This window comes from Juglans regia, chromosome 6, assembly GCF_001411555.2.
Source record: "Juglans regia cultivar Chandler chromosome 6, Walnut 2.0, whole genome shotgun sequence".
Lineage (NCBI taxonomy): Eukaryota > Viridiplantae > Streptophyta > Magnoliopsida > Fagales > Juglandaceae > Juglans > Juglans regia.
Window position 1 is genome coordinate 37,664,373 of NC_049906.1, and position 16,234 is coordinate 37,680,606.

At 36.9% G+C, this 16,234-nt stretch overlaps 2 protein-coding genes across 2 annotated transcripts; both read left to right on the forward strand.

Moving 5' to 3' along the window:
* The first annotated feature begins 501 nt into the window (after positions 1-501).
* Positions 502-5,338, forward strand: LOC109019491 (cysteine-rich receptor-like protein kinase 19). The gene is made up of 7 exons (XM_019001776.2): positions 502-1,724; positions 2,107-2,238; positions 2,365-2,546; positions 3,088-3,298; positions 3,585-3,822; positions 3,905-4,055; positions 4,152-5,338. Exons 1-7 carry the CDS (start codon positions 614-616, stop codon positions 4,458-4,460), a joined length of 2,334 nt encoding a protein of 777 aa, XP_018857321.1. The 5' UTR covers positions 502-613; the 3' UTR covers positions 4,461-5,338.
* A 1,542-nt stretch (positions 5,339-6,880) lies between these two features.
* Positions 6,881-8,293, forward strand: LOC109019492 (class V chitinase CHIT5b-like). Its single transcript, XM_019001777.2, has 2 exons — positions 6,881-8,061; positions 8,166-8,293. The coding sequence occupies exons 1-2, from the start codon at positions 6,897-6,899 to the stop codon at positions 8,192-8,194; spliced, it is 1,194 nt and encodes a 397-aa protein (XP_018857322.1). The 5' UTR covers positions 6,881-6,896; the 3' UTR covers positions 8,195-8,293.
* Positions 8,294-16,234: the final 7,941 nt, after the last annotated feature.

Genomic DNA, 16,234 nt, shown 5'->3' on the forward strand with positions numbered 1-16,234 from the left:
AGTTCAAACACTCATCCTTATTAGATAAGTACTCATCTTTATCGGATGCAATTCTAAAATCCTATTAAAATTATATTCATCTATAATTTCAAATTAAATACTGACTCATTTAATCCTATCCAAATATAAATTACATTTATACTTTGGACAATCCAAGGTCTAAAATAAGACGTACAACATTCTGACATGAAAAATATTGGAAAATTACGAAATTGCACACTCGTCAAATCAACCCTTTCATTACGCAACAATACAGTTTTTTGATGCTGTCCTTGAAATTCAAAGATTTTATCTACTTGACGCCAAACTCGTCCTAGATTGTCAAGGTAATGTATGGCATCTTTTTATTGGACGCATCTCGTCTCAATCGTAAAACAATGAAAAAATTGTCAGGGCCCTGTGGGATTATTGAGAGGGCCAGGTGGCTAATAATATCATGCATGACTTTGACTGGACTTCCTTGCGTCCCTTCATATCAAAGCCGAATTGGTGTACAACTTTCCAAGATGCAGTTCCTAATTCAATTTGTACGTTTCATTTCAGAAATCGTATGGTTTTCTCATGAAGCAGATCTTATCAAACTCTGGTAGCAGATACAACTTGCTTTCCTTCCATGGCATCCATAAGCATAATCCTTCTCTTGTCAGTATTTGTTTCTTTACATTTATCCTGTTCTAATGCTCAAACTTGGATTAAAGCCGGTTACTGGTATGCTGGCAGTGAAACCCCCATTCCTGACATAAATTCTGCCTTGTTTACACACCTTATATGTGCCTTTGCCAACGTCAATTCCTCCAACTACCAGCTTTCCATCCCCTCAGCAAATGAACAATACTTCTCCAACTTCACCAATATTGTCAAACGCAAGAACCCATCTGTGGTCACATTTCTGTCTATCTGGAATGGACAAGCTGCCACGGCTCAATCTATCTTGGGTAACGAAGTGAACAATTCAGTATTGTCTTCAATGCTCAACCAATCTTCCCACAGAAAGTCTTTCATTGAATCTTCAATCAGAACAGCAAGAAAATATGGGTTTCAAGGCATAGATTTATTCTGGCTTTGGCCTAATATCGCCTCAGACATGACCAACATGGGAGTTCTGTTGGATGAATGGCGAGCTGAAGTGAATTCTGAAGCCAGAAACACTGGACAAGCACAATTGATATTGATGATGGCCCTTCGCTACTTGCCAACTTTTGAATTTGGGACATACCCGATTGATTCAATACGAAGAAACATGGACTGGGCACATGTTATAGCATATGACTATCATCTGCCTTCGAAGGAGAAATTTACACATGCTCATGCTGCTTTATATGATCCATCAAGCTATGTTAACACTGATTATGGTATAAGGGACTGGTTGGCTAAAGGATTTCCAGCAAACAAACTGCTTTTGGGTTTGCCTTACCACGGGTACGCTTGGGCACTTGTGAATCCAAAAGAAAATGCAATTGGTGCACCATCATCAGGGAAGGCAGAAACAGAAGATGGAAGCATGAGTTACAAGTACATCAAAGGGTACATTCAAAGCTATGGTTCTACACCTATGTTCAATTCTACTTATGTTGTGAATTACTGCATTATTGGATCCACTTGGATTAATTTCGATGACGTGGAGGCTATCAGAGCTAAGATTGCTTATGCAAAGGAGAAGAAGCTACTTGGCTACAATGTGTTTCTGGTCAGCAACGACGACAATTGGGTGCTTTCTCGAGCAGGTACCTTAAAAATTATGTGGTTTTGTTTTGGCCTTCTGCTGTTTTGTCAATCTGTTTATCAAGAAATGGAAGAAAATGGTAGGTAAAATTCCCTTAAACATTACAACAAAATAAGATACTCTTCACGACTTGGTTGATTCATTCAAGCATAATAGAGCCTTATGCTTTGTGTTTTTTTACTTGAATTTTCATTTAACTCACGTTTCTAACATTGAGAGGGGTTTAATAATCCCAACAGGTTGTTGAGTGGTACTAATTCTGCTGGGTGGCTGCTATACTGTAAAAGTAGTACAAATGCATTTGTTAATTTTCTCAATAAAATGTCGTAAAAGTTTTGTTTATGCAAAATATTTTTTTATTAAATTTGGGACTGCATTGACAGCTCAAGAGGAAGAAAATGGACATGGAAACAAGCGAAAGTCATTGTTAATAATTCTACTTCCAATAGCTTTGATCATTATCCTTTTAGCCTTCATGGTGTACTGCCTACAAAGCAGAGTACTGGAGCCAAAAGGTATGCATCATCAACTTTAATAGTTCTCAACTAATAACAATGGAAAGAACATATTTTGCCTTTTGAAAGCATGACGTCAAGAGATCTACAAATGATTTCTTTTTTCTTTGTCATCTTTGGTTTCAGGCATATTTCTTTTCGGCAGAAGAGGTCTATCTGAGCCAGTAACCAATCCATCGGCTGCTGAAAATCATGATGGCAGTGTTCCTCATCTGCAAGTATTCAGCCTCTCCAGCATCATAGAGGCCACAAACAATTTCTCAATCGCAAACAAGATTGGAGAGGGTGGTTTTGGCTCTGTCTATAAGGTAATGAATGGCCTTGGTGCTTATTCCTTTACAAGAAATAATTAACTAGGAATACCACGAAATATTTGAAGGTGAACTCTCTGATTCTAAGGTAAAGCTAAAATGGTGAATGAATGTAGCCTACGTAGATACTGTTAGCTAGTTCAATTGCCAACTTTACATATAAAAATGAAAATTCAGGCACTTGGATATCCGAGTCTTGAATGATTGGAAACTTGTTATTTATCAATCTAAACCAATAAATCGGCCAATGACTGTCCCACAAAGTAAATGCAGGATATGATTGTGAGCTTGTGGCTGTGTGAGTCTGGTTGTCAATGCCATCTTGGCACTACTTAAGAATTAACAAAATGCGCATGTATTTACCATATACATTCTGTTGAGTGGTACTAATTCTGCTGCATTTGTAGCGTGTGAATACAGCCTTTGGGTAGGTGTGCGTTAGAGCTTAGGAAAAAGCAATAACATTCCTAAGCCTATGAAATATTAGCTGTAGCTATAGCTTTGAAGGCATTGATAACCATGCGTTCAATTTTTCTAGGGAATGTTACCTAGAGGACAGGAAATAGCTGTGAAGAGACTGTCAAAAACTTCTACTCAAGGACATGAAGAGTTCACTAATGAGGTTACTCTTACCGCAAGACTTCAACATGTAAATCTAGTTAGAGTGATAGGGTTCTGCATCGAGAATGAAGAAAAGATGCTAATCTATGAATACATGCCAAACAAAAGCTTGAATTTCTACCTCTTTGGTATGTCTTCCTTCTTTTGTTTTTAATTCTCTCTTTTATGTTTCCACGACTCATTTAGCTTTCCTATTTCATGATCACAAATGAGTTGAATTCTCGGTGAATTGAGTAAGATATCCTAGTTTGATATCACTCTTAGTCAATCCGGAAAAAGGCAGAGGCGAAAAATTTAAGTACATGGGGTCATTAAAAGCCATGATTTTCTTTTCCTTTGGTACATTTTTTCCCTGTGTTTGCCTAGTTTTATTGTGGGTAACAACTTACTACTGAGGGCTCAAACTTTCTGCAGATCCAATTGGAAGGCATATCTTAGATTGGAGAAAACGTATTCACATCATTGAGGGGATTATTCAAGGGCTTCTATATCTCCAAGAATACTCAAATTTTACTATAATTCACCGAGATCTCAAAGGTAGCAACATTTTACTGGACAAGAATATGAATCCGAAGATATCAGATTTTGGAATGGCTAAACTTTTTGGAAAAGATGAGCATGAAGCAAACACAGACAGGATTGTTGGAACATAGTAAGTCTTCAACTTGTGTGTATTTTTGCACGCATTTGTCTTTGTTAAATTCTCAGCATCTCTGTTAACATATGCAATACAGTGGCTATGTTCCTCCGGAATATGTGAGAAAAGGTATATACTCCATGAAATATGATGTCTATAGCTTTGGAGTTCTACTTCTGCAAATCATAAGTGGCAAGAGGAATGCCTGTTATTATGGCGTGAACGAGACATCGAACCTTCTTGAATACGTATGTAACTTCATTAAACTTTCTTATGATTTAGCTTTCTGCAACGCAAAGACTTTCTTTTGAAATATAAAGATAGAAAACATTGGATTATTTCAGGCATTTGAGTTGTGGAGAGAAGGTGAAGGCATGAGGTTTATGGATCCATCACTTGATGATTCATCTTCGGCATGCAAACTCGTGAGATGCTTGCAATTAGCTTTGTTATGTGTCGAAGAAAATCCAGTGGACAGACCAACAATGTTGGAAGTTTATTCAACGCTTAAAAATGACAATGGACCTATTGCCACACCTCGAAAGCCAGCTTTCTCCATTAAAACTGATGAGAGTATGGGGAGCAGTTCTACATCACAGCAAAGATGTTCTGCAGCTACAAGTTCACTAATTTCCCAAATAATACCAAGATAACCGGGCTAGCTTTTGGTGGGAGACATGGTTGACTAAAGAGATATTTGTTTCTAACTTTTGTTTGTGTTGTCAATTGTTTGTGGGTTCCACCAATTTGGACCCATCTCCGGATGATACACTAGTTTCTTCATGTAAATCGTTGAGATGCCTGCAAATTGCTCTTTTATGCGTCCCGGAAAATGCAATTGATAGGCCAACCATGTTAGAGGTTGCTCCAATCCTCAAGAGCGAAAGCTCTGCTCTTAAGTTCCCTAAATTTCCTGCCTTTTCTATAAAAGGAAACAAAGAGAAGGAAAACAAATCTCAATTGAAGCCAGAAAATTGTTCCATCAATGATACAACAATCTCCGAAATGGTTGCTCGATAATTAAGCATGGATTGGCTCGAGGCTCGCTCAAGCGAATAACATATGTAAGGGATAAAATATAACAGGCCCATGATATTTCCTAAGCCCAACCCAATGGGAGGGACTCATCAGGAGGGAGGAATGAGAAGAAAAAGGGAAAGTACAAAAGATTGAAGGAGTGCAGAGTGTCAGGAAGAAGATGGGGGAAGTGACAGAGTAAAGGGGAAGTGACGTAAAGAACGAGTGAAGGGATGTAAAGCAAGGGATAGAAGATAAAAGACGAGGGAACCAGACGACTTGGGAGGACTTTTGGCCAGGCTTCTTGGAGACTTCATCTTCTTTAACCTCACCACAGAGACTCCAGCGAGATGATGAAATCTAGATGACAGAACTCAAATCTCCATTGTACAGTGAGGATGAGAGACCATGAGAGATTGTAAAAATGCATATTATAGTGGACTCTCCCCCTCCCCGAACCCCCGTGGACATAGGCCCAGTGCTCAATCACTTAAATCTGTATGTCTCCGTCTATTTATTTTCTGCATTTATTTACTGTTCATTGTCATGAATCTTTCTCCCCTTTTGGACTGTTGCGCTATTTTTAGGCATTAACAACACAGAAATTGTGAAATTAGATTTTCCGGCTTTCCGCCATACAACCCTATAAATATGTAATGAATGAACAATATAGCCATCTGAACAGTGTATTTTCGCCCCAAAATGTATTTTGTCATTCCTTAATATAATAAAATCCTCTGCCGCTCTGTGGACATAGATAAGTTGCCGAACTGAACTACGTAAATTTTGTATTGTGTGATTGATTGTTTGTTTATTTCGTATTTATCTTTACTTTTCTGTCATTGTTTTCACAACAACTCCATGAAGTATGACGTCTATAGCCTTGGAGTTCTACTTCTGCAAATCATAAGTGGCAAGAGGAATGGATATTGTTATTATGGCACGAATGAAACCTTGAGCCTTTTAGATTATCTGTGTAACCTTGAGCCATCTTTGCTTTATTCGAAATAAAATGATGAACATTTAATTATTTCATGCATTTGAGCTTTGGAAAGAAGACGAAGGCATGGAGTTCATTAATGATCCATCACTGGATGATTCCTCTTCATCTTGCAAATTAATCATCATATGTTTGCAAGTATCTGTATTGTGCGTCCAAGAAAACCCAGTAGACAGACCAACAAATGTTGGAAGTTTATTCCATGCTCAAAATTAATGACACTGAAACTGTTACTACCAATTTCTGAAATAGTACCACGATGACCGAGCTGGAATTTGCAGGAGATGGGGTTAAAGAAATCGGTTTTTGACTTTGTTTGAAACAAATGAAAATGGGGCATCTTTTTTTCCTCTTTCAAAAATAGTCATTAGATTTAAAAAAACAGAGGACTTGTCCTGTTTTAGAAAAGTATTCCTTTAGGATTCACATAAAATTCTAACGAAGGATTTGACATAGCAGGCTCGACCTTTCTGTATGAATGCTGCTGAAATACCCCAAGGTAATGAAAGGAAGAGAGAGGATATGCTCTCAGATGTGTGTGTGTGTGTGTGTGTGTGAGGGTATGCAAATTGATATTCTTTCTATCCATCTTACAAAATGGGATATATACCTTTTGTTTCAAAATAGACACAGGAAATTATATTTTCCACCATTTTGAATTATTGGTATTGTTCTGGAAAATCAATCATCATGGAGCAAGTTGAAAATCTTGACTATATATACAATTTTACTGCCAATCACATTTAGACTTTTATGAAATCTGACCCATCTGCCAATAAGTGAACTCAGTCATTTCAAGATGTATATTATATACCATATCCTGCTTACAATATTCAACTTTGAGATGGCTTTGCATTAGTGGAAGCTTACAATAATCAAGACAAATGGTTTTACCTAAAATAATTTTGAGACCTTATCTTTTACTTTTACTTGCCTTCTAGAATCTATACCTTTCCTTTCATTGAATACATCTCTATCTTTCTGGATAGGGACATTGATAAACATATAAAACCATCAAAGTTCTAACAGGTGGATTTTTAATTTCAATATAAAATCTCCCCCACTCTTCATAATGACGAAACCAGCACTGCAGAGACATTTCAAAATTATGGCAAGCCATAGCTGTCTGCGCATCCTTCCTATTGTTTACACCTTCTTCATTTTCATCACTGCTAGAAGTACTGCCATGGCTGCCTCGCGGCTGCCGCCGGTGGTCAAAGCTGGTTATTATCCTTCATGGGTTATGGATGATTTGCCACCTTCAGCCATAAACACCTCATTGCTCACCCATGTATTGTATGCTTTCCTTGTGCCCAACAACGTTACTTTTGGGTTTGACATCTCAGATTCGACGGCCATGATCCTCTCAAACTTCACCACCACCCTTCATCAAAAGAATCGCCATGTGAAGGTTCTTTACTCCATCGGTGGAGGAGGTATTGATCCAGACCCTTTTGCTCTCATGGCCACCAAAGCCTCGTCTCGGCAAGTTTTCATAGATGCAACTATAGGAGTTGCACGTAAATATGGGTTTGATGGGTTTGACCTCGATTGGGAATTCCCTGAAAGCCCAAAAGCAATGAATGATTTTGCCCTCTTACTTAAAGAGTGGCGCCAAGCAGTCGGCAAGGAGGCTAATATGACAAATAGGTCTCCCCTATTGCTCACTGCCGCCGTCTACTATTCGGCGGAATTCTTAATATACGGCGACCGCCGCTCTTATCCAGCGGCCGCAGTCAGGAATAACTTGGACTGGGTCAATGTGATGTGTTACGAGTATCATGGATCATGGGACACTTCCGTCACAGGGGCCCATGCTGCATTATTTGACCCAAAGAGTGAGCTTAATCTAAGCTCAGTCTATGGGATAAAGTCGTGGCTCAAGGCGGGAGTGCCCGGAAACAAGCTGGTTATGGGTTTGCCACTCTATGGTAAGACATGGAAGCTCAAGGATCCGAAGTTGCATGAGGTTTGGTCACCTGCCGTTGGCGTCGGTCCGGGAGATGAGGGTGTGATGACTTACTTACAGGTGGTGGAGTTTAATAGGAGGACTAAAGCCACCGTGGCACATGACGTGGGCACTGTTTCTGCCTATTCTTATACAGGGACATCTTGGGTCGGGTATGATGATGCCCTGTCGACGACAGCAAAGGTTTTGTTTGCTCAGGCACTTGGACTTCGCGGGTACTTCTTTTGGGCAGTTGGCTACGATAATGATTGGACAATAACCGGGCAAGGTATCTTCTTTTACATGAATACAATCTTACATGCAGTGCCATTTTTTCCATCAGTACATCGAATATTAAAAGTTTTGACATTTTATGAACTCTTTGACATGCAGCCTCAAGTTCGTGGATCCTTGACAAATGAAGATTGTTTGGCCTGCTTTCGATTGCAGATCAACTACACCTGGAGTACTAAAATTTACTGCAGCCATACTGCCATCTTATTCGTCGTAAAAGTTTGGATAGCGAGATATTTTCATGTATTTTGTGAATAATAAAAAAAATATTAAAAAAATAATGATAAAATATTAAATAATAATAAATAATAAAAAATATGTAAAAAATAATAATAAAATATTAAATAATAGTAAGATATTCTGAGAATACCTGAATTCTCAATACCCAAACTAACATTTCCATTGATATTTTAGTTTCTTTTTTGTATTAGAAAAGTTCTAGTCAATGACATCTACCTTCTTTCCTCTTTTTGGTGTCCAAATTTTATTTATCAGATTTCAGCTTCATTGTGTGTTGTATGTTAAAAATTTTAACATGAAACATTAAATATAAGGAATTGAACTCTATGATCTACGATAATAAATAATAATAGTTAGAAAGCGTACTTTTCTCCATCTCATATTAATAAAGAATTTAACCTGAGCATGAGAGAATGATCACCCTAACAACTTTACCTCCGAGTGCCTTCCAATGGATAGAGACACAATAATGTTGCAAATGAGAATGACCTTTAATCACTCAATGTTATTTATAGATTTAAGGCCATTATGAAATATAAAGACATTTATGCCCCACTATGACTAGAATAGAGGTTTTCTTGTCGCACTGTGACTCATTAATTAATTGATAATATTTGAACTGGTCTAAACCCTTTAGGATATGGGTGTGTGAGACATATAGTTTTAATAAAACTTTTACATTCTCCCACTTGGCCCATACGCTCATAAAATAATATTTTCCGTTCATAAGTTTATTACAGGAAATTAACCATATTGGGCATGTTTATTTCCAGGAAATTTTCCTAGTTAAAAATACATTACATGAATTCTGTAATATTAATGTAAAATCAGCTACCAATGCGAGTCATGGCGGTCTTCTGTTATATAACCAACAAATTTCCTTCTATGTACCACAACACTAATAACTTAATTTAACATGATATTTAATTGAGACAATTAAGGCGAATACTGTAATGTCTTGGGTTCCAATTAATATTTATTTCAGACATTATCTTGTCATCATTAATCCCAAGTTTCCATCATTTTTATCACCATCCAAACAGTCTCCACCATACATTCTTCTCATTCAAACATCACTTGGAAGTTAAGGAAAGCTAGAAGATATTTTCAAGAGGAGAGACTAGAAGGTATGAAGCAACATTTCCCTTACTACACACACACACACTTGAGCTAGATGGATTTAGCTTGTATTTTGAAAGGTTACTCCACATGAAACATGCCTACACTCACACGGTTAGATTAGGATTTTTTCTTCAAGAAAGATAATGTAACCCTACTTGTCTTTAAGATCTAAAATCATGGTGTTTTGAGGAAAGAGGGTCACGGCACTAGTGAGTGGTAGCTAGGGTTTCTATTGGAAGGCAAGTTTTGGATTCAAGAGGGAGGGTCCAAAAACGTAGGATTTTTCTTGGGAAGAAAAGGGTGTAAGAAGCACTACACATGAACACATGGTTAGGGTTTTCCTTGAGCAAGGATCCTAACTAGTATTGTATATGATTTTCAGCTTGATTATTATAAAAATATATTTTGAATTTTTGTAAGTATACATCTAACTTGTACTTGGATATTTCATGTATATGGTTTGTGAACTTGTTGGTTGATTCGGTTTTTGTATGATTGTTTGGAACTTGATTTTCTTCCATGTGTTATGAACTTCTTTATTATGATTATTTTTACAGCATAATTGAAATGGTTTAAGGAAGATTTGTATGATATGAAAAAGGCAGTAAGAATGTCATGTTAGGGTTCGGTTTTTACCATGTTTGTTTATACATGAATGGCTGACACTCAAACGTTTTTAGTGTGGGACTAAACTTATGAAAATATTATCCATCATCACAAGGAAGGGTTTCGGCCACCCATGAGAAATTCTTTATTAAAGATTTATGTTCAATACATTAGAAGATTCTAAATTCATGAAAATTTATTGAAATGCATATTTACTAAGATAAGAGATCTATAAATTATTTCCTTTTTCTTTGTCATCTTTGGTTGGAGAAGGTGGTGTTGGCTATGTGTACAAGGTAATGAGTGGCTTAAGTGCTTATTCCTTTACAATAAGTAATTAACTAGAATACCACAAAAATTTTGTAGGTGAATTCTCTGATTCTAAGGTAAAAGCTAAAATGGTGAATGAATGTAGCCTATGTAGATACTGTTAGCTAGTTCAATTGCCAGCTTTACATATAAAAAGGAAAACTCAGGCACTTGGATATCCGAGTCTTGAATGATTGGAAACTTGTTAAAATCTATCTAAACCAATAAATCGGCCAATGACTGTCCCACAAAGTAAATGCAGGATATGATTGTGAGCTCGTGTCTGTGTGAGTTTGGTTGTCAATGCCATCTTGGCACTATTTGAGAATTAACAAAATGGGCATGTATTTACCATATACATTATGTGTAACACCCGGGCTTAACACCAGTTGAGATTTTTTGAATACTATTTTATGGGCCCAAATTGGTTTTTAACGGTTATCAAATTTTTTTTCTAATGGACTTGTCATTGTAGTTAAATTTTTGAAATGGACTCTACCCGATCACTGTATGGCCCACGCCCTTTTTTATTAAACGGGAGACCCAATCACAGTTTGTTTTTTTAAAAAATGTCCCCACCTTTACATGTCTCTTTCCGTTAGTCATAATATTATACGTCTCTAATGTATTTATCCCCTCCATGCACACGCACGTCTCCCTCATTTCTCTAGAGTTTTCCATCGCCTATAAATGTATACATACGTACCTGCAAGTGATAGTTTACCAAGCCTATCCCTGCCGCAAACCTCCCACGACAGCCTCCACCCACGCACAGAAGCAGCTCCATCCTCAAACGGTCAAACCATTGTCCACCACAAGCCGCCACCCTCCACAACCTCCATCCAGTCACCGTCATTTTCTCTTCACCTCCACACCCACAACGTTAGACCTCACCTGCAACCTAGTTGCACGACCTCACTATCACAAAAACTCATGCCCATGTGCTCTCAGCCAAACAAAAACCACCCAACCTCCATCTCCCTAAGCCACCAGACCACCAAATTGCACTCTCTCAGCCTCCCCACAGCCCACAACTTTCATTTCGTTCAGTAGCCTCGCCACCCCGAAGCAAAACCAACCACTGCAAGCCTCCACGGAAGCAACATGACCCACAGATAAACCACCGAAAGAAGCCGAAATGCTCTGTTTACCAAGAACAAAGTACTTCCATAGCTAGACCCTCTTTCCCAAGCACTCGTTCAGCCATCGTTCTTGGCGGAAACGGCCACAACCAGGTCTTGCTACAGCCTGCACCACCTTGCTGCACTTTCGCTACCTCAAGCCACCACCCTCCCTCTCGGTAACATATCTCTCCCTCACATCATGGCCCTCTCTCTCTCTCTCTCTCTCTCTCTCTCTCTCTCTCTCTCTCCCATCTCTTTCTCTCCCTCAGTGCACCTCCGTCGGGACAGCCATCGTCCACAGAATCTGCCCAGCTCTGTTGCAACTCCCCTCAGTGAGTCTTCGTTGTGGGTCTCTCTTTCGCTAGTGAACAATCACAAACTAAAGTCTCTTTTGGCATTTTACGTAAAGCTTGATCTATGGGAGAAGACTTATTTTGTTTATGATATTACCTTTTTACCCTTGAGTTATAAGCCAAAGCATAATTTTTATTTTTCTGGACATGAATTGTACCATGAGCCTCAACGATTTTCAGAAAATTTGTAATTATATTCTTTAAAACTGGGTCTAGTCTTGCTTTATATTAGTACAAAAATTGTATTTTTACAGAAATATTTTAGAATTAATATATAAGTCGAAAGGATTAATTAATTGATATTAAGGTAATTTGGGAAGTAATTATATTTTAGGGTTGTAAGAATTGTAGATTGTTTCTTTTAAGGAAAATTAGGTTATGTAGTATTTCAGGTTTAAGCATAGATATACGTGTTTGATTGGAAATTTATGGGAGTACGTGACTATTTTATAGGTGAAGATTGATTTTTGTTCAGTATTGTTGTGGAGAAATTTCGTTAAGCTAAAAAGTCCAGGTAAACGAGGTTCTTATGCTAGACTTTGCATAAAATAAAATGAATAGAGGTTAATTTTGAAAAATATGCATGTTTTGTTATGAAAAGAAATTTGAAACGACCTCAATTATTTATTCTGCATTACTCATGAAATTTTGTATAAGAATAAGGTATTTTTTTGGCATGATTGGCGTAGATATGAGCTTATCTTTGGCATTATGTTATTGAATTGAGAAAAATGAGCAAATATGAAAATTTGATAAATTTGCATGTGACGTGAAGATAATCTAAATCTGTTTTGGAAAATGAGAAATGATCTGAATTTTAGTACTCTGTTTTGATATGATGTGGCATCTGAAAAACTTTTGGCATGACTTTCTAATTTTGTTCTAACTCTGATTCTGATTCTAATTCTAATATGGTGATTCTGATTCTATTTTACTCTGATATGTGACCCTGCCACGAGATATAATAATGACCTCTAGCTCTGTCACGGGATATAATAGTGACATCTAGCCCTGTCATGAGATACAATAGCGACCTCTGGCCCCGTCACGGGATACAATAGTGACCTTTAGCCCTGTCACGAAATATAATAGTGACATCTGACCCTACCACAGAATATAATAATGGTCTCTGCTCTGAGTGCAATCGCTTTGATAACATGGTGATTTATGTTCTGTTTGGCTTTATGCAGAATGCACAACCCTACCACGGGAATTAAACATGGCATATGTTCTTATATGATATGATAAGATAAAGATGTTCAGTCATACTATGCCAAATGAGTCTTTGAATGTGAAAAGTTGGGTTCTAAATATGAAATGTTTAAAGTGCCACTCTAATTTTCTAATAATATGTATTTTTGAGATTTGCATATTAAAACTGAAATGTTTTGTTTCTGCATTCTAAACTCTGTGAAAATGTTCATGTTTATATACTAGCATATGTTCTCTATTTACTGAGTTGTTGATAACTCACCCCTTATCTCCATAACATTTATCATATATTTTTATAGTTCAGCTAGAGATCAAGAGTAGGAAGTATTGGAAAAGTCTGATGATCATAGATGAATGAGTGCTAAGGGTACAAGTATTTTAGAGGATCATATTTAGTAGTTTTATCTCTAGCGGTTATTTTGGTACGGCAAGTTATGTGCAATTTGAGTTTTTGTGGAGATGTTATTTTATTTTATTGAGTTTTTTGTTTAGTATTTATGTGGAGGGATACAGATTTTTGGATCGAACAAATAAGTTGAGTATTTTGTGGAGTTTCTGTTTATTTATTATTGATTATTGGAAATATTCTTAAGTGGTAGGAGCTAATTCTCCAGACTTCCGAGAACAGGGCTTTTTATTATTTTGAGTGGTACTAATTCTGCTGCATTTGTAGGGTGTGAATACAGCCTTTGGGCAGGTGTGCGTTAGAGCTTGGGAAAAAAGCATTAACATTCCTAAGCCTATGAAATATTAGCTGTTGATATAGCTTAGAAGGCATTGATAACCATGTGTTCAATTTTTCTAGGGAATGTTACCTAGAGGACAGGAAATAGCTGTGAAACGACTGTCAAAACTTCTACTCAAGGACATGAAGAGTACACTAATGTGGTCACTCTTACCGCTAGACTTCAACATGTAAATCTAGTTAGAGTGATGTGGTTCTGCATTGAGAATGAAGAAAAGATGCTAATCTATGAATACATGCCAAACAAAAGCTTGAATTTCTACCTCTTTGGTATGTCTTCCTTTCTTTTGTTTTTAATACTCTTCTATGTTTCCATCACTCATTTAGCTTTCCTATTTCATGATCATAAACGAGTTGAATACTCAGTAAATTCAGTAAAAGGTTGTATGTCTATCATTTGCCTTCGGTAAGATATCCTAGTTTGATACCACTCTCAGTCAAATTGGAGTATTTATGTAAAGTGATATTACTTTACAAAAATGCCCCTAATTTAAAACATAGTTGTATAAAAGGTTGTATGTCTATCATTTGCCTTCGGTAAGATATCCTAGTTTGATACCACTCTCAGTCAAACCGGGGGTATTTATGTAAAGTGATATTACTTTACAAAAATGCCCCTAATTTAAAACATAGTTGTATAAAAGGTTGTATGTCTATCATTTTCCTTCGTAAGATATCCTAGTTTGATACAACTCGCACTCAATCCAGAAAAAGGAAGAGGCGAGAAATTTAAGCACATGAGATCATTAAAAGCCATGATTTTCTTTTCCTTATTTTTTTCCTTATGATTTAGCTTTCTGCAACTCAAAGAGTTTCTTTTGAAATATAAAGATAGAGAACATTGGATTATTTCAGGCATATGAGTTGTGGAGAGAAGGTGAAGGCATGGAGTTTATGGATCCATCACTTGATGATCCATCTTCACCATGCAAACTCGTGAGATGCTTGCAAGTAGCTTTGTTATGTGTCCAAGAAAGTCCCTTGGACAGACCAACAATGTTGGAAGTTTATTCAATGCTTAAAAATGACAATGTTCTTATTGCCACACCTCAAAAGCCAGCTTTCTCCATTAAAACTGATGAAAATTTGGGGAGCAGTTCTACATCACAGCGACGAAGTTGTTCAGCTACTAGTTCACTAATTTCCCAAATAATACCAAGATAACCAGGCTAGCTTTTTGTGGGAGACATGGTTGACTAAAGAGATTTTTGTTTTTAACTTTTGTTTGTATTGTCAGTTGTTTGTAGGTTCAACCAATTTGGCTGTTTTTCTTTCTTCCGATTCTTGTCGAAGTATATGATACTTAGAGCAATGTGTAAAGTTGTTAATTTTTGTACTTTTTTCTAAAACTTGATTGTGAAGTTTTCTGAAATGGCATTCTTCTATTACAAAGGGAAGAATATAAATTGTTTTGGAATTCTTAAATTTTAAATTGTCAAGAATTTATTTATATGACCTTTCAAATTATTTTAAATTTAATTAATCAAATTTATGGTCATTTAAGGCAGACTTAGATGTCATGCTCAACGAGAGCAAATCCAATGCTTCAAAAATTATATATAAATGCTATAGATTATTCATGCTTGTGCAAAAGGCAAGCATTGGCGTATCATGGTATTCGCCCATTATTCTTAGCATCTCTGTTTACATATGCAATGCAGTGGCTATGTTCCTCCGGAATATGTTAGAAAAGGTATGTACTCATGTTGGGTTTGTGAAGCCTGATTTAATCTTGTGGCTATCCAATTTGATGACATGACTCGATAAGAATTTGTTACGATTTTTTTGGTGAATTTTCAATGAAGCTTGTGACTCGAAAATCGCCAGGCAAAGAGTTCGCGAGACAGGTCATTCGAGCGAAGCTCAGATAAAAAGTTTGCTCGACATTCGCTCAATAGTTAGCTCAAGCGAACATTAGACGAAGAGTTGGCTAGACATTTCGCTCTAGCAAATAATACAGAAATTGTGAAATTAGGATTTATGGCTTGTATGGCATCCTATAAATATGTAATGAATGAACATTATAGTCGTCTCGGCAGTGAATTTTCGCCCAAAAGTGTATTTTGTCATTCCTCAAAATAATATAATCTTCTACAGCTCTGTAGATGTAGACATACTGTCGAACCACATAAATTTTATGTCGTATGATTGATTGTCTGTTGATTTTGTATTTATCTATACTTTTCTGTCATCGTTTTCACAACTACTCCAAGTATGACGTCTATACCTTTGGAGTTCTACTTCTGCAAATCATAAGTGGCAAGAGGAATGGATATTGTTATTACGGCAAGAATGAAACCTTGAGCCTTTTAGATTATCTGTGAAACCTTGAGCCATCTTTGCTTTCTTCGAAATATAAAGATGAGCAAACATTTAATTATTTCAGGTATATGAGCTTTGGAAAGAAGATGAAGGCATAGAGTTCATTAATGATCATCACTGGATGATTCCTCTTCA

What these genes read in the sequence shown, in the direction of transcription:
- LOC109019491 (XM_019001776.2), top strand. Translation starts at nt 614, where the DNA reads ATGGCATCCATAAGCATAATCCTTCTCTTGTCAGTATTTGTTTCTTTA. An exon ending in GTTTTGGCTCTGTCTATAAG is followed by an intron (nt 2,547 to 3,087) that starts GTAATGAATGGC and finishes CAATTTTTCTAG; the next exon opens with GGAATGTTACCTAGAGGACA. An exon ending in CATCGAACCTTCTTGAATAC is followed by an intron (nt 4,056 to 4,151) that starts GTATGTAACTTC and finishes GGATTATTTCAG; the next exon opens with GCATTTGAGTTGTGGAGAGA.
- LOC109019492 (XM_019001777.2), top strand. Translation starts at nt 6,897, where the DNA reads ATGACGAAACCAGCACTGCAGAGACATTTCAAAATTATGGCAAGCCAT. An exon ending in TTGGACAATAACCGGGCAAG is followed by an intron (nt 8,062 to 8,165) that starts GTATCTTCTTTT and finishes TTTGACATGCAG; the next exon opens with CCTCAAGTTCGTGGATCCTT.